Consider the following 18408-nt stretch of genomic DNA (forward strand, 5'->3'; position numbering starts at 1 on the left):
CTAAGGTGTTGCAACTACAAGTTGATGCTTCTCATCTCTTTCCCTGTCTGTCTGTCCCTCTCTCTCTCTCACACTATGAAAAAAATTTTTAAGTAAAAATAAAAATTTAGCTCCCCCACTGCACTCGCCGTATTTCAAGTGCTCAACAGCTGCAGGTGGCTAGTGGCTACCATATCAGAGTGTGGACTTAGCACATTTCAATCAACACAGAAAGTTCTATCAGTACTGCTCTAAAAGAAAATGAATTAATATTTACTGAGCACTTACAATAAGGCCATCTTGATTTATGTGCTTTGACTCAATGTTATATGATAAATTAAAGTACAAAATAACATTTATAGAGCACTTACTATGTGCCAGGCACTACATTAAACACTTTCCTTCTCATGTAAATGGAATAATTTAAGTGTACATTAACTCCCTGAGGTAGATGCATTACTTTCCTATTTTAGAGATGAAGAAACAGGCACAAAGGCTAAATGCCTTGCCAAATGTCACACAGCTAGCTAGTCCCAGGTGGAGCCAAGAGTCCAGATAATCTGGCTCCAGGCTCTGAATGTTACACTGCCTTTCCGTTCCTAAATTGTAATAATTCCAACGTGTGCTTACTAATATAGCAAAAGGGTGATTTTTCTACTCTCACCTGACTTGGTCACTGGCATTCAACTGTTGCTTTCTAATTTGTTCTCTATCCCAGGGGTCCCCAAACTGCGGCCTCCTGAGGCCATTTATCCAGCCTCCGCCGCACTTCCGGAAGGGGCACCTCTTTCATTGGTGGTCAGTGAGAGGAGCACAGGATCCAGATGCTCCTGTGCTCCTGGAGTACTAAGTGTGGCAGCGCCAAAAAGCGCGCTTCGCTCACGTACAGTACTACTTCCGGTGACACGGGACGCATCATGGCTCCGGAGGCGCGTCATATCACTTGCTACGGCTAGCAGTGACAAATATGGAACTGGACATTGACCATCTCATTAGCCAAAAGCAGGCCCATAGTTCCCACTGAAATACTGGTCAGTTTGTTGATTTAAATTTACTTGTTCTTTATTTTAAACATTGTATTTGTTCCTGTTTTGTTTTTTTACTTTAAAGTAAGATATGTGCAATGTGCATAGGGATTTGTTCATCGTTTTTTTTATAGTCCGGCCCTCCACTGGTCTGAGGGACAGTGAACTGGCCCCCTGTGTAAAAAGTCTGGGGACCCCTGCTCTATCCCCTACCACAAAACCACAAAACAGACAGACCAGCTTTCTAAAATGGTTTTGTTGAAAGATTAGGGTCAGATAATTTTATATTAAAGATGGATATGTTACAGATTAGAGTAAAATTTCTATTAATTTTTAAGATAAACAGTGAGAAATTCTGAGCTTACATAAGCTGTTTCCTTAAGAGTCACTTCGGTATTGAAGAATGTTTTGAGAAGGCTGACCAGGTGGTAGTGCACTGGACAGAGTTGACCTGGGACGCTAAGATCCCAGGTTGGAAACCCCAAAGTCGCTGGCTTGAGTGCAGGTTCACCTGACTTGAGCAAGGGGTCACTGGATTTAGGCAGGGCTGCTGGCTTAAGTGTAGGATCATCAACATGATCCCATCCATTATCGCTAGCTTGAAGCCCAAGGTCGCTGGCTTGAGCCCGCGGTCACTGGCCTGACCAAGGGGTCACTGGCTTAGCTTGAACCCCCTAGTCAAGGCACATATAAAAAGCAATCAATGGGCCCTGGCCGGTTGACTCAGTGGTAGAGCGTCAGCCTGGCGTGCAGGAGTCCAGGGTTCAATTCCTGGCCAGGGCACACAGGAGAAGTGCCCATCTGCTTCTCCACCCCTCCCCCTCTCCTTCCTCTCTGTCTCCTCTTCCTCTCCCGCAGCCAAGGCTTCACTGGAGCAGTTTGCCCGGGCGCTGAGGATGGCTCTGTGGCCTCTGCCTCAGGCGCTAAAATGGCTCTGGTTGCAGCAGAGCGACGCCCCAGATGGGCAGAGCATTGCCCCCAGGTGGGCATGCCAGGTAGATCCCGGTCGGGCGCATGCGGGAGTCTGTCTGACTGCATCCCCGTTTCCAACTTCAGAAAAATACAAAACAAAACAAACAAACAAAAAAAGCAATCAATGAACAACTAAAGTGAAGCAACTACAAGTTCTTATCTCACTCCCTTCCTGTCTTTCTGTCTCTCAACAACAACAAAAAGTTTTAAGATTAATATATACACTCCTACCTAGCTTTTCAGAATCTCATGATCTTTTTAACTTTGACAGCTGCCTACCTCACACCTTGCTTCTCTCAGATCAGATTTCACACTGCTGCCCTTAAGTCACACTACTGGATGAATTCAGCTGATCACTGTGGCAAATGAGGCCCCAGAATAACCCAGTCCCTGCCTGTTTCCTGACGCTCATCTCACACTACCCCCTCATTTACACATTTATTTTCTTTTTTTTTTTTTTTTTTGTATTTTTTCTGAAGCTGGAAAACGGGGAGAGACAGTCCGACAGACTCCCGCATGTGCCCGACCGGGATGCACCCGGCACGCCCACCAGGGGCGATGCTCTGCCCACCAGGGGGCGATGCTCTGCCTCTCCGGGGCGTCGCTCTGCCAGGACCAGAGCCACTCTAGTGCCTGGGGCAGAGGCCAAGGAGCCATCCCCAGCGCCCGGGCCATCTTTGCTCCAATAGAGCCTTGGCTGCGGGAGGGAAAGAGAGAGACAGAGAGGAAGGAGGGGGGGGGGGGTGGAGAAGCAAATGGGTGCTTCTCCTATGTGCCCTGGCTGGGAATCGAACCCGGGTCCCCCGCACGCCAGGACAACGCTCCACCGCTGAGCCAACCGGCCAGGGCCCACATTTATTTTCTTCATTCAACAAATATTACTGAGCAACTACTAGGTCCCTAGACTAATACATGTTAGAGTTTAGCAGGGGAGGCAACATTAACCAATTAACAGCACAAGTTAATGTAAGATTGTGAATGTGGTAGGTATGATGACCCACACAGATACTAAGTACAGAACAGGTGAGTTTCAGCTTTCAGGGGAGTTTGGGAAGGCTTTCCTAAGACAGTGACTACACAGAGACCCAGAGGATCACATGAGCATGAAGAAGAGCATCATCGGCCAACAGAGTAATACATGCAAGAGCAGGATAAGGAAGGGCTGAAAGAGCACTAATGTGGCTGAGGCAGAGAATGGGCGATGACAGAGGGTTCTAAGAAGCTGGAAAGATAAAAACTTAACCAATGTCTCACAAATAGCATCCAGGAACAAACCTCAATTTAGACCTGGCTAATCTGTATCTGACCGCCCCCCACCCACCCACACAACACTATGTGCCTCCCTACAACACTGTTCACACACGCCAGTCCACAAAATACTACCCAACGCCCACTATGTGCCCAGAATGTGCTAGATGCTTCAGACACAACAGCGCTTCAGTGATAAGCAAAACCAAACAGAATCCCTGTCCACATGGGGCTTACAATCCAAGAGGAGTCAATCACAGACTCCCACAAACAGCATAACATTGTGGGTGTAATAAATGTTACAAAAGCAAATGATACTAAAAAAAAAAATTTAAGCTAGTTCAGCATGTCCAAGCTTTCTGACAAAGTAAACCATTGCACTGAGATCTAAGGAATTAAAAGCTAACTAGACAAACCAGGGAGCAGAGTACTCCAAGCCACAGGAGTACATGCATGTAAGGCTCTGGAAGGGGAGACCAACAGTGATGGACTTGAGCCCAAGGCCCAATCATGAGTGTGACCTGTGTAGTCACATAGGGCCTAGTTCTTTTGATTATACTAACCAAAAATGAACTTGCTAAAAGTAAAATTTTGATGACCTAATACATTTGTAAAAAAGCAGTCAAGCCTGACCTGTGGTGGCACAGTGGATAAAGCGTCAACCTGGAAATGCTGAGGTCGCCGGTTCAAAACCCTGAGCTTGCCTGGTCAAGGCACATATGGGAGTTGATGCTTCTTGCTCCTCCCCCCTTTCTCTCTCTCTGTCTCTCCTCTCTCTCTCTCTCTTTCTCTCTGTCTCTCCCTCTCCTCTCTAAAATGAATAAAAAAATAAAAATGCAGTCAAAATAGCTTACAATCAATTAAGATATCACAGGCGTTATTTACTGTATTACATAAAGTTATGATACAAAAATATTACTCTTGCAATTTTTAAGTTTATTACTCAGAAAGCACAATTCTGCCATTATGGGATTTTTGTTTGTTTGCATTTTTCTGAAGTGAGAAGCAGGGAGGCAGAGAGACAGACTCCTACAAGCGCACAGCTGCAATCTACCTGGTATGACCACAAGGGGGCAATGTTCTGCCCATCTGGGGCATTGCTTCGTTGCAACCAGAGTAATTCTAGCACCTGAGGCGGAGGCCGTGGAGCCATCCTCAGTGCCCAGGCCAACTTTGCTCTAATAGAGCCTTGGCTGCAGGAGGGGAGGAGAGAGAGAGAGAGAAAGGAGAGAGGGAAGGGTGGAGAAGCAGATGGACACTTCTCCTGTGTGCCCTGGCCAGGAATTGAACCCAGGACTTCCACACACCAGGCCGATGCTCTACCACTGAGCCAACTGGCCAGGGCCTACTATTTTGTTTTATAATAAAATATTTTTAAAAGAAAAAGCTGTCTATTTTAAGTGAGAGTAGGGGATATAGTGAGACAGACTCCCTCCTGCATGCACCCCAACTGGGAACCACCTGACCAACCCACGGTCTGGAGCTGATGCTAGAATCATCCAAGCTATCCTCAGCACCTGAGGCAGAGGACCAGACAAGCTATCCTCACGCTCAAACCAACTGAGCCACTGGCTGCAAGAGAAAAGAGAAAAGAAGAGGGGAGAGGGAGGGGAAAAGAAATAGATGGTCACTTCTCCTGTGTGCTCTGACTGGGGCTTGAACCCAGGACTCCGCACACCAGACCAATGCTCTATCCACTGAGTCAACTGGCCAGGGCCAACTTGTAACTTTTTATACTTTCGGTAGCACTCTATTTCACCACATTTTTACAATTCAAAATACCATTTTAATCAAAGTTCTGGTTCTGAACTACTGTTCCAGCTTTCTAGACTCTTCCCATAACAGCATTACAATGTTTCAATTACTGCAGCTTTCCAACACATTGCAACAACTGGTACATCCAGTCCCTCAAACCTTTCATTTAAAAAAAAATGTTGTTATTCTCATATAATTATTCTTCCAGATATATTTTCTAATTAATTAGTTAAGTTTCTCTGGCACCTCAAAAGGGTGAGAAAGGAAAAGGAATTTTAATTGATATTATATTCAATCTATAAAGTAATGAAGGAGGAATTGCCACCTTAACCAGATTAATTCTTTTGACTGAAAAATACAGACCTCATTTAGTTAAGATCTTTTATACTCTTTAAATAAGCTGTATGGTTTTCTTCATTAAAATGTTGCATGTTTCTTATTAAATAGTGCCCTATAATTTATTCCTGCAGTTTTTATTCCTAATGTTGAGGTCTCTTTTATATTTTTAACTTAATCATTGTTCATATAAAGGAAATTTTGCAATTAGTTTATTTGTCCTATATCCAGTCACCTTATCAAACAACTATTGGTTCTCATAGTTTTTTAATTTTCTTTTTTTTTTGTACCGGGATCCACCCGGCACGCCCACCAGGGGGCGACGCTCTGCCCACCAGGGGGCGATGCTCTGCCCCTCCGGGGCGTCGCTCTGCCGAGACCAGAGCTACTCTAGCGCCTGGGGCAGAGGCCAAGGAGCCATCCCCAGCGCCCGGGCCATCTCTGCTCCAGTGGAGCCTTGGCTGCGGGAGGGGAAGAGAGAGACAGAGAGGAAGGAGGGGGTGGGGGTGGAGAAGCAAATGGGCGCTTCCCCTATGTGCCCTGGCCGGGAATCGAACCCGGGTCCCCCGCATGCCAGGCCGACGCTCTACCGCTGAGCCAACCGGCCAGGGCTAGTTTTTTAATTTTCTTAGAATGATTCTCCTGAACATCACCTGCAAATATCATGTTCTTTACTTTTCTTTCCAATACTTGCAGTTACTCCATTTTTATTATCTTACTGTATCAGGTAGGCCCTACCAAGGTTTTGAATAACAGTTATATTAAGACTGCTATTTTACTCTTAAGAATATCACCATTTACTAGTGTTTTCAAAGATTTAGTTTATAGTTCTATCAATTTTTACTTTACTGAGTTCTTAATCATAAAATGCTGTTGAAATCTATCAACTGCTTTTTAGGCATCTCTGGATGATTGTGGTCTTTGCACATTTCTTCTCTGGATTGCTGGCTATGTTCCAATTAGCTTAGTTTGACACAAGTCCAACTGCAAAATACACATATAACTGAATTAAATTTTAAATAAAAATTCCCACTACTTTTTTGAGAAAAATTCTGTAGCGCCAGTTTTCTAGTATCTAGTGCCACAGCAGACTAAACGACAATGTTGAAATAAATAAAAAATGCTTACTGAATATAACGTATCTTTCCAATAAGAGAAGTAAATGCTATAATCAACTCTTAATTTTATATGTACATTACTGATTACAAAAAAAAATAAAAAGCACTGCACCTTTTACAGAAAAGGGGCTCAGGAATTCTAGAGAAAGACTGGAATATTCCCCAAACACAGTGTTCGGTTCTCTGAGGCCTTTAGATAGATCCCTCTAGCTGGGTTACCTGGGATACCCAACTAGAAAACTCTAATTCGCTCTTCACGCCTCAGCTAAAGACTCACCTGTTCTGAAAGCATATTTCTAGATCCCCACCTCATTTGGAATAGATGTCCCTCCTGGGTACTCCCACAGAACACTGGGATGCACTTTTATTATAACATCATTTAACAATTGCTAATAGTTTTGCCTTTCTCCTCCATTAGACTATGCCATCCTTAAGAACATGGTCTTTCTCCTGTGTCCTCAGCAAATATAATATCGTGCCTCCCATATACACACTGAAGAAATGCGCTAGAAATGAACAAATGGCCAGAGACTGAATTACAGGTCCAAACCAGCTATATGACCACAAACTAATCACTAACCATCTCTGAATCTCAGATTTTCTAATTTATAAAGTTTAATAATATCACTATTTACAATACTTCACAGAATTAATGCGAAAATCACATTATACGATACAAATTTTTGTATAGCACAATTTTGCAGATACTTTCAAAACATTAACCAAATAGCACTACAATAAAAACTATTAGCCTGACCTGTGGTGGCACAGTGGATAAAGCGTCGACCTGGAAATGCTGAGGTCACCGGTTCAAAACCCTGGGCTTGCCTGGTCAAGGCACATATGGGAGTTGATGCTTCTAGCTCCTCCCCCCTTCTCTCTCTCTGTCTCTCGTGTCTCTCTCTCTCTCTCTCTCTCTCTCTGTCTCTCCCTCTCCTCTGTAAAATGAATAAGTAAAAAAAAAAAAAAACTATGAAAGTCAGTCATGAATCATTTTCATTAAAGTTGCATTTAGATCTATTAAAATTCACTCTGGTTTTAAAACTATGCAATTACTTTCCTATAAAGTATCAGCTAACATATATGCTATGCACTCTCTTATATCGTCAATCATTAAAGACACTCCCTAACAGCCCAAGGGACCCCAAGGAACAAAACCAAAGAAATTAAAGACAATAAATAATAAATAAAGCTCTCTTTGGATTTATGGTTCATATGGAAGCAATAGTAATACTAGAAGAATACTAAAGTTTTCCATTATGATGTCTCTAAAATCTGAGGACATCTTACATTTTATATCTATTCACCAAAAAAAAAAACCCAAACAGATAATGAAAATAAACTTCCTTTCAAAATTCATCCACAATAAGGTGAACAGAGAAAAGTGCAGAAGGATATGGACCACATAATCTCACTTATGTAAAAAAAAATTTTTTTTTAATGACATGTGGATGCTCTTCTATGCTTAGAGGTTTTCTCTATAGATAGCCAAGAAGAGTCACCTCTGAAGAAAAGGAAAGAAACTTAAGGAACTTTTACTTTCCCCTATACACCTTTCTTCACAGCTTGAATTTCTTACTGTTCAGAAAGGTATCTCTAAGGTTTTATTCTTAAATCAAGGATAACATTTATAGTATGTCATTTATACAAAAACTATATCATGTATAGGGTAAAATCATAGGAAAAAAACATTGAAGTGTATTCAAACTTAATGTGGATTACGTAGGGAGAGTAGAGTGGGGAGAGAGAGAAAAGGGAGACTCAGCTCTCACTCTGTACATGTGTGTTGTTGATATACTTTAAAATAATGTCCCAGTACTGCTGTTATAATTTCTAAATCAACATAAAATATATCTAAAACCAAATTTTCAAGTCTGTAAACGTAACCTGCTAAATTCTTATAGTCAAAGAGACTCTCACCAATGAGAATGTTGTTAACACAAAAGTTTGGTTGACTTAGACTTACTCTGGCATGTACTTAATAACCTCTCAAAAATGTAGGTTAGGTATCTTAAGTAAATGCCAACAACTATACACCTTTTAGAAAAAAAATTTCCAGGTGCTATTTAAACAATGTTCTCATTTGCAAAGTTGTCAGAATAGATAATTTCATTTGCACATTGTTACTAATTTACAAAAGTTCTTCCTCATCCTAGTTTGTCCTTCTTCAAATTTATTTTCTAGCAAGTAATCTCACTTGAATCAGAAAATTAAGTAGTATGTATAAGCATCTAAGAAAATAATCTGTTACTACTTTTGGGGGGGGGAATCACTCATGTTGAGATCTATAAAATTCATAAATATCATAAATAGTTCAAAGGGCTAATCTACTTTATTTGGCTGCGTATTCAATAATCTAAATAGGGCTGAATACAGATATGCACAAACAAGCAACTACAATATCCAAAAACACAGTTTGAAATTTCCCAATAGGTGATAAAATTTACATTTACGGTATTATAATAATGTGGACTTTGAGAAGCAACATGGTTCTGAAATGGGAATCTGGTGCTCTGGGTTTTGGGTTAGTCTTACCACTAATTTTAATGTGACCTACCTTTGGCAAGTCACTTCTATCTCTTTGAACCTCAGTTTCCCCATCTGTAGAATGGAAGGGAAAATGCTTAGACTAAGTTCTTATATTTTGGGGAAGTTCTTATATCTTCTCTATTTCCTGAGAGAAGCTGATAAAAAGTTATACACCCTATTACCAAAAATGTATGTTTGCACCCAAAAATCAGCTTACAATTTTCCTCTGATACCCATCATAGACTCCTTAAGATCTTTGTAGAAAAGATGTCTTAGGACTGTTCTGCACACTAACATTCTTCTGCTGATTGTCTTGAAATATACCAAATAAAAAAAATTAAGCAAAAATAACTGTGAAAGACATCACTACTTACTTTGCTACTTACTTTGAATTAAAAAACATATTAACCGCTAACATACATGACAAATTTCTGTAAACAAGGCTTCCTCAGATGGATATCCATCTGACTGACAGGTAGATAAATGAAAAAAAAGATCACCCATTTTTTTTTTCATTCTAATGCTTAATAAGTGAAGAAGATTTAACAATCTTAGCTGCTAACCCTAAATGAATTCACTCTCCTGCTTTCTAGTCCCACTAAGCCTAGTTTAAGAACCACAGACTGGTAACAGACCTGAATGGGAGTCCCCATTCTACCACTTACCTTGAAAATTTGGGTCAGTTACTTACTACCTATGTATTTGAACCCCTTAGTCTATAAAATGAAAATGGAAGTACCTCACAAAATTGCTGAGGTGAAACATGTAAAGTGCTTGGCACAGTGTCTCACACACAGTAAGCATTAAATAAATGTGAGCTCTTATCAACAAATTGGAATGCTGCTATCATACTGAAAACTAATATAATAATTGCTACTTGCTCATTTTGGGTAATGTTTTTCAATAATAAGTAGAAATTTCTAAAAAAGAATTTATTTTCAATAACGTTTTTTCCCATACTCTTCTCTGGAAAGATTGAAAGTATGTAAACAGGTTATCTATTCAACAAATATGACAGGTGGTAAGGTCGAGTGGAAAGAAATCCAGCTTTGGAGCCTGGCAGGTCTGAGTTATAGACCTAATTGAGCAGCTCAGGAATTATATAATCCAGGCCACATAATCTCTCAACCTTGTAACACTGCTGCAAGGGGTACTAAGTGTGCAAAACAGTAAGCACAATGTCTGGTATGTAGTTGACACTCAAGAAACAGCATTCAGGACCATCTTCTCTGCTACCCCTTACAGGTGATAAAACTAGCTGTGCCAGGGAAGAGGGAGAGCACTGGCCATCACAAATCCTAATGCTCAGGCCAGTGATGAACGAACTAATAGTCTTTTATCAATGAAACAAATAAAGCAGTGTTTCTTGGGTCACATACTCCTTCTGGAGTCGAATGAAAACAAGGCTCCTAGAAAACTTTCCAGGAAATTCTCTGTCAAAGATCTTAAGAACCTTCTATTAAAAGTTAAGACTAAAAATGCCTGACCAGGTGGTGGCGCAGTGGATAGAGCGTCGGACTGGGATGCGGAAGGACCCAGGTTTGAGATCCGGAGGTCGCCAGCTTGACCGCGGGCTCATCTGGCTTGAGCAAAGAGCTCACCGGCTTGGACCCAAGGTCCCTGGCTCCAGCAGGGGGTTACTCGGTCTGCTGAAGGACCACGGTCAAGGCACATGTGAGAAAGCAATCAATGAACAACTAAGAAGTCGCAACGCGCAATGAGAAACTGATGACTGATGCTTCTCATCTCTCTCCGTTCCTGTCTGTCTGTCCCTGTCTATCTCTGCCTCTGTAAAAAAAAAAAAAAAAAAAGAAAAAGAAAAAAGTTAAGACTAAAAAAAAAAAGTTAAGACTAGTTTTTTCTGGAATCTGAAAAATTATCTACACAGTTGAGTGACAAAATGTTTCACATAACTTTGTTTAATATAAAGCACGCAAATCCTGCTTTTTATTAGACTTCTCAGCTTTATGACCTACCTTGGTGTTGAGTGTGAAAACAAATCTTGGTTAATGAAACTACAAGCTGTGCTAGAATAGTTTAAATATTTTTAAATGTGATGTTCAATCTTACCACATAAACATCTAACCAAAGGAAAAGAAGAAAAACCCAAAAGGATAACAAACCTAGCTGTATTCAATTCTTACAATGGCCTAATCAAATAAAGGAATCAAACGAGCCTCTAAATTAAAAAAAAAAGAACAAGAAAACAAAACAACTACAAATACGTAAGTCATCATTTAAAAGACAAAACTGAGACAGAATATACACAGTTTGTCGAGTTAATGAACAGCGCTTATTCTGACTACTCCCTGCAAGGAACCCTTTTCTACACTTTATTCTTCCCAAATTCCCTGGCTGAATAATCTACTCGTCCAATTGTTTAACGTGTCTTGTCAGAATGAAGTGGACGCGCGACCCGCAGGGAGTACCGGACCGAGTTTGGCCCCAGTGACCTTGGTCCCAAAGATTCCCATCCGTCCCGCTGTCGCCCTTCCTTGTGCTGTCGCGGCGGTGGCCCCGAGGCGACTGCAGGCCGGAGGATGCTCAGGCACCCCAAGCACCGGGTGCTCACACTCCGCGCCGGGCCGGCCGGCCTCACCACCTCCCTCCGTCCGCCCGGCCCCGCACCCAGACTGCGCGCAATGCGGAGGACCCCCGCGGCCTGGGAAGCCCTCGTCCTGCAGCCGCACATGCCCGGGACAGGCAGCCCCAGGACGAGGTCGGAAAGCAAAACAGCAGCATTAGACTCCCGTGCCACCGCCTCCCTCGTGGGCTCCCCGGCGGCCTGCCGGGCGCGAAGGCTGGGGCGGGGCAGAGCACTCACCATCAGAACTTTGGCCGCGTTCTCCAGCTGAGCGATCACTTCTGGGGGCCCCAGCACGGCCGCCATCATGGTCTCTCTTCAATGACGCGCCATCTGATGCATTCTGGGAGCAGCGCCACAGCCAACCAATCGGCGCTCGCCCCGCCCCGCGCTTCCCGGCGGCGCTGGGCGGTGACGGAAGCCAAGCGGGGATGGCGTGGGGCTGTGAACCGTACCGATAGGGGCGGGGCCGGGCGGCGAGGGCGAGAACGGGGTCGTGAAGGGAATTGGGTAGCGGCCACGGGGACTGGGAGCCCGCTGGTGGCTGGGACGCGGTGGCGCTTGCGTGCTGCCGGTCCGCACGGAGCCGCGGGTCCCCTTGAGGGACCCCGAGCCCTGGCCCCGCGCAGACGCCGGCCGTCGCCGCCGTTCCCCGGCCTGCGCTGCGCTTTGCGCGGGGGCGCCTCCTGGGGACCGGGAGCCTCCCAGAACGTGCGTCCTGCGTCCGGCCTCCGTCCCGCGCCGCAAGAGCGGAAGGTGTCGTCCCAGTGCGGCGGGAAGTCCGTATTTCTCTAACCAGGGCTCTCCGCGGGAACAGGAGCCGGGACGGAGGAGTCAGGGCTGGCAGCCTTCTTCTCGTGTTCGCAAGGTTCATCGTGTTAAGTATGCGTCAGTGAGAAAGGCCGTTGAGTAGCCAGGAACGCTCCTCGCCCTCCTTCAGCGAGCTTGACAGCCTGCAGGCACGTGGTCCCGAGATCATGGGGCTCCCCGCTCACGTGGCTCCGACCTCTACAGACTAATCTAAACGTGGGTGTATTTCGTTTGGAGCGGACATTCTTGTCCCAATAATGTCTACCTTTGCTGCTGCTCAGCTTCGTGGTGCTTCACAGTGAGGAAAGGGTGAAGACAGGAAATATGTGACATGGGGTCACTTTATTCAAGCTGCTAAAAACTATTCAATACTAACATGAAGAAAGTTGATTGCCCTGGCCAGGTAGCTCAGTTAGAGCATCATCCAGTATACCAAGGTTGCGGTTGGCTCCTGGTTCAAGACACATGCAGAAACAGATCAATGAATGCTTCTCTCTCTCTCTCCCTCCCTCCCCCTCTACCTCGCTCTTCCTCTCCAAAGTCAATAAATAAAAATAAACAATAAGGTTGAGACGTGAGGATACTCCAGTCTTGTTTTAACTAGTCAAGGAACTCAAACTTTTTGAACTTTCAGTTTTGCAGCAGTGCTTGGCTCTCCTTCTGGCTATACACTAGACCTCCAGATAGCCCTCCGATGACCTCCCTAAAAGACTAATGTATGCAGACCAATGGCCCTTAACAGACCTGATGTCCATCTGGGACACCTGCCAAATGTGAAGGTGAGTGTGCTAACTCACAAATTAACTAATTATTTTGAATTTAGAGGCTTTATACAATGAATTACAGACATCTCACACAACTGGGAGCTGTGAATGTTAGGGCAGTGGTCAGCAAACCCTGGCTGCCCAGCGAAATGCAGCTCTTTGGCCTCTTGAGTTTGGCTCTTCCTCAAAATACCATGTGTAGGTGGGCAGGTATGGAGGGGGTGTGAGGGGAGACACAGTGGGTGGGAGGCACCCATGATTCATGTAGGAATTGAGTGAGCTAGTCAGTCAGCAGTCTCATTGTGCAGTGGTTAGTGCTAGTCGCCTCCGCAAATTGCGTGAAGTGACAAAAGTACCTACTCCGAGGATTGAGAAAGGTATGTTGAGATGGTTTGGACTTATAGAGAGGATGAATGAAAGAAGATAGACGAAACATTATACAAGATGAGTGTGGATGGGAGAGTTGGAAGGGGTTGACCTCAGTGTACGTACCTCAATCAGATTGAGGACATTTTTTAGCAAAGGCCAGTTTAGGAGTACCCACCCTAATTAAGTTAATAACAATGTACCTACCTCTATAGTTTAAGTTTAAAAAATTTAGCTCTCCGCCCTGGCCGGTTTGCTCAGTGGTAGAGCATCGGCCTGGCATGCAGGAGTCCCAGGTTCGATTCCCAGCCAGGGCACACAGGAGAAGCGCCCATCTGCTTCTCCACCCCTCCCCCTCTCCTTCCTCTCTGTCTCTCTCTTCCCCTCCCACAGCCAAGGCTCCATTGGAGCAAATTTGGCCCAGGCGCTGAGGATGGCTCCATGGCCTCTGCCTCAGAATGGCCCTGGTTGCAACAGAGCAACACCCCAGATGGGCAGAGCATCGCCCCTGGTGGGCATGCCGGTGGATCCCGATCAGGCGCATGCGGGAGTCTGTCTGCCTCCCCGTTTCCAACTTCAGAAAAATACAAAAAAAAAAAAATTTAGCTCTCAAAAGAAATTTCAATCGTACTGTTGATATTTGGCTCTGTTGACTGATGAGTTTGCCAGTCACTGTTTAGGGCAAACATTGAAGTTGTAGAATCTCAATGTTGGAAAACACTAAAATTTACTAGTTTAATCTCTCCTCCAAATGCTTGGCTTATAACAAATTTCTTTTTCTTTTTTTTTTCTTTTTGACAGAGAAAGCGAGTCAAAGAGAGAGACAGATAGGAACAGACAGACAAGAAGGGAGAGAGATGAGAAACATCAATTCTTCATTGCAGCACCTTGCCACACAGATCAGCACAACTCGTAATTGTCCAGGTCCTGAGTGAGAACCATGCAGAATGAAGAAATAAACTCAGAGAAAAGAAGTATGGGATCAGGAGGTCTCTGCAAGCTGATGGCAAGCCAGAGCAAAGCAAAACCCCGTTTGCTTTATTATATAGTGCAAAGCTATATGCAAAATAAAGAAGGTTCTGATACAAAGTCACATATCTGAGGCATAAACAGAAATCCTTCCAAGGTATAAGCAGGAATTCTCTTAAGGCATAAACAGGAATCTACCCACCATGCATAACTGAAATCAACCAACAGCAGAACAAATAAGGGTGAGAGAAAGGATTTGTAAATTGCCTCTAGCAACTTAATCAAGTAGGAGAGTTGGGGGGATAGGCAGCAAGGACTCTGTCAGTTTATTGTCGGTCCCCCACACCTCTGTCCCCCACAAATCTAAACTGCAAGGACTGTCAGCTTACAGTCTCCCCATAGCACCTTACTTGTTCAATGATTGCTTTCTCATATGTGCCTTGAATGGGGGGAGTAGGCTCCAGCAGAGTGAGTGACCTCTTGCTCAAGCCAGCGACCTTGGGCTCAAGCCTGCAACCTTTGGGCTCAAACCAGCGACTGAGAGGTCATGTCTATGATCCCGCACTCAAGCATATGCTTCCTCATCAGCAACAACTCTGGCCATGCCAAAGTCCAGCTGGGGAACAAGGAAGTTTATGTTGATCAAGGGAAGTGCGAAGGTTTGGAGAAGCTGACTGGTGACAGGCTGGGCTGCCCCTGAACATTTCTCAGTAAGCCCAGAGGTATCTCCTAGGCTCCCTGCACAGAATGTAGGGCTCTTAACATCTGTGGGCAAGGAATCTGGGCCTCAGAAGCAATTCTGGAATGAAAGGACAGGACAGCCCATATGAATCATACTGTTGTACATTTTTATTCCAAGTTACAGAAGTGAAATTTTTTTTTTTTGTATTTTTTGTATTTGTCTGAAGCTGGAAACGGGGAGAGACAGTCAGACAGACTCCCGCATGCGACCAACTGGGATCCACCCGGCACGCCCACCAGGGGTGACGCTCTGCCCACCAGGGGGCGATGCTCTGCCCCTCTGGGGCGTCGCTCTGCCGCTACCAGAGCCACTCTAGCGCCTGGGGCAGAGGCCAAGGAGCCATCCCCAGCGCCCAGGCCATCTTTGCTCCAGTGGAGCCTTGGCTGCGGGAGGGGAAGAGAGAGAGGAAGGAGGGGGGGGTGGAGAAGCAAATGGGTGCTTCTCCTATGTGCCCTGGCTGGGAATCGAACCTGGGTCCCCCGCACGCCAGGCCGGCACTCTACTGCTGAGCCAACCGGCCAGGGCCCAGAGTGAAATTTTTTTAAGTGAGAGGAAGGGAGATAGACTCCTGCACGCACCCCTACAGTGATCCACCCGGCAACTCCAGTCTGGGGCTGATGCTCCAATTAACCAAGCTATTTTTAGCACCTAAGGCTGACACACTGGGACCAATTGAGCTATCCTCAGCACCGGGACTGAAGCTCAAACCAGTCGAGCCACTGATTTCAAGAGTGGAAGAGAGCAAGAAGGGGGAGAGGAGGAGAAGAAAAGCAGATAGTCACTTCTTGTGTGCCCTGACCAGGGATTGAACCTGGAACGTGTGCACATGGGGTGGATGCTCTCTCCACTGAGCAAACTGGCCAGGGCCTAAAACATTCTTAGAGATATAAGTAGAGATGCAGAAAAAGATCTGTGTACAAAGATATACTTTTCTAAAGAAACTATCTTCTCTCAACCTGCTTTCCATTTTTTGTTTATGAGTCTGGGGAACAACAACTTAAGACCCCTTTCTTTGTTCTCTTTGGAGCAGGTGAGTTGCTACCTCAGTCTGTATCTCCTGGGTTACAACTCCTTGTGCTCAAATAAATGGTTTTTATTCTTCATGATAGTCTAAAGATAATTTTGGTCGACAAAGGCAGCAGAGACGTTTCGAGGAAAGAACTGGAGGGGACCATAAGGTGTCTCACAGGCAACAAAAGAAGCCGAGCTGGAGACACTAGGCCTTCAAAACAAAGGCTGACGGTGCAACACTCTACATGATCACATAGAATGCTCCAGGGCCCTTTTTATCTCAAGATACCTTTCGCTCCAGGAAATCTTCCTAAATTATTGCACTGAGGGATTCTCAACTCCACTTAAAAATTATTTTCTCTTTCTTGAAACATGGATTCAGATGTGAGACATGGACTGATCTTCTAATTTTGTTACGTTTCTCTCATAATTTCCCTTATCTTTATTTTTTGGCTTTTCTTTTTTTTTTTCCTTCTGAGAGAATTCCTTGACTTTATTACCCAAACTTTCTACTGAGGTTTCAATCTTGATATCATTGTTATCTTTTGAATTTCAAAACACTCTCTTTTGGCTCTGACTGGTTGGCTCAATGCATGGAGTGTCAGCCTGGCATATTGCCATCCCAGGTTTGATCCCCAGTCGGCACACAGGAGAAGTAACTATCTGCTTCTCTCTCTCTCTCCTCCTCCCGCAGCCAGTGGCTCGATTGGATCGAACATCAGCCCCAGGCACTGAGGATAGCTCAGTTGCTCTGATCGACAGCCCTAGACTGGGTTACTGGGTAGATCTGGCACATGCAGGAGTCTGTCTCACTATCTCCCCTCCTCTCACTTAGAAATAAAAATAAAGATACAATACACTATCTTTTGTTCTCAGGATGTTTTTATAATAGTATCCTGTTCTTATTTCAAGGCTCAAGATCTCTGACCATCTTGAAGTTACTCATGGCAGTTTGTTGATGTGTTCCTCTCCCGGCACAACTGCTTTCATCTAGGTTGCTTTTTGACTGTGTGCCGTCTGCATCTTCCACATTAGAGGCTCTCCTTGGCCTCATTTAGTCTTCAGAGCATCGTATCTGAGAGCTAGACATCAGAATGCAAACTGGATCTGATTGTCTGAGGGAAGCCCCAGTGTCAGAGCATCTGCTAGGTATTCTAGTTGGAGAAACGTACTGTCCATATCTCAAGTCTTCCTTGTAGGGTTTTCATGGTCCCAGAGAAGATCACCAGTCTCCTTCCCAGAGCATGACAGCCCTGTTGCCTGTATTCTGAGAGCTGAAGGATTCAGTGTGCATACATTCACTTCATCCTGCTGTGGGCAGTCCCATAATTCCATCCAAAACCATGCCTCAGAAGCTCAGCCACCCTCCATCCTTGGGAATAACCACATCTATTTCCATTTGGGGTAGGAGCAGCTACTTGTCTAACCAGAGCTAGAGCTAGGGAGATTATCTGGATACCTTCTACAACATCTTTCAACCAATCTTTTTTTTTTTTTGGTATTTTTCTGAAGCTGGAAACGGGGAGGCAGACAGACTCCCGCATTCGCCTAACTGGGATCCACCCAGCATGCCCACCAGGGGGCGATGCTCTGCCCATCCAGGGCGTCGCTCTGCTGCGACCAGAGCCACTCTAGCACCTGGGGCAGAGGCCACAGAGCCATCCCCAGCGCCCAGGCCATCTTTTGCTCCAATGGAGCCTAGGCTGCGGGAGGGGAAGAGAGACAGAGAGGAAGGAGAGGGGGGAGGGGTGGAGAAGCAGATGGGCGCCTCTCCTATGTGCCCTGGCCAGGAATTGACAATCAATCTTCTTTATGTTAGCATGGAACATTAATCAAGACATACCACATTCTGGGCCAGAAAACACATTTTTATACATTTTAAAAAATAGAAATCGTAGCTCCTAGACCACTGTGGAGTTAGACTGGAAATAGAAAACAGAAAGATAGCTGGAACCTGACCTGTGGTGGTGCAGTGGATAAAGTGCTGGCCTGGAATGCAGAGGTCGCCAGTTCGAAGCCTTAGGCACAAATATAAAGCAACTATGAGTTGATGCTTCCTACTCCTCCCCCTGCCTTTCTCTCCTCCTCTCTTTAAAAGCAATAAATAAAATTTTTTTAAAAATAAAAGTAAAGAGTCTGACCAGGCGGTGGCGCAGTGGATAGAGCATCGAACTGGGACACAGAGGACCCAGGTTCGAGA

At 44.8% G+C, this 18408-nt stretch overlaps 1 protein-coding gene across 1 annotated transcript in view; it reads right to left on the bottom strand.

Moving 5' to 3' along the window:
• The window catches only part of XPO4 (exportin 4), a 126619-nt gene extending 114762 nt beyond the window's left edge, over positions 1–11857 (bottom strand). Inside the window, exons 1-2 of the mRNA XM_066259007.1 lie at positions 11787–11857; positions 8991–9034 (exon numbers count right to left, since the gene is read on the bottom strand). Coding sequence (XP_066115104.1) covers positions 8991–9034; positions 11787–11855 — 113 coding nt within the window. The 5' untranslated portion in view covers positions 11856–11857. The remainder of the gene's footprint in view (positions 1–8990; positions 9035–11786) is intronic.
• Between the last annotated feature and the right edge of the window lie 6551 nt (positions 11858–18408).

This window comes from Saccopteryx bilineata, chromosome 2, assembly GCF_036850765.1.
Source record: "Saccopteryx bilineata isolate mSacBil1 chromosome 2, mSacBil1_pri_phased_curated, whole genome shotgun sequence".
NCBI classification, from domain to species: Eukaryota; Metazoa; Chordata; class Mammalia; order Chiroptera; family Emballonuridae; genus Saccopteryx; species Saccopteryx bilineata.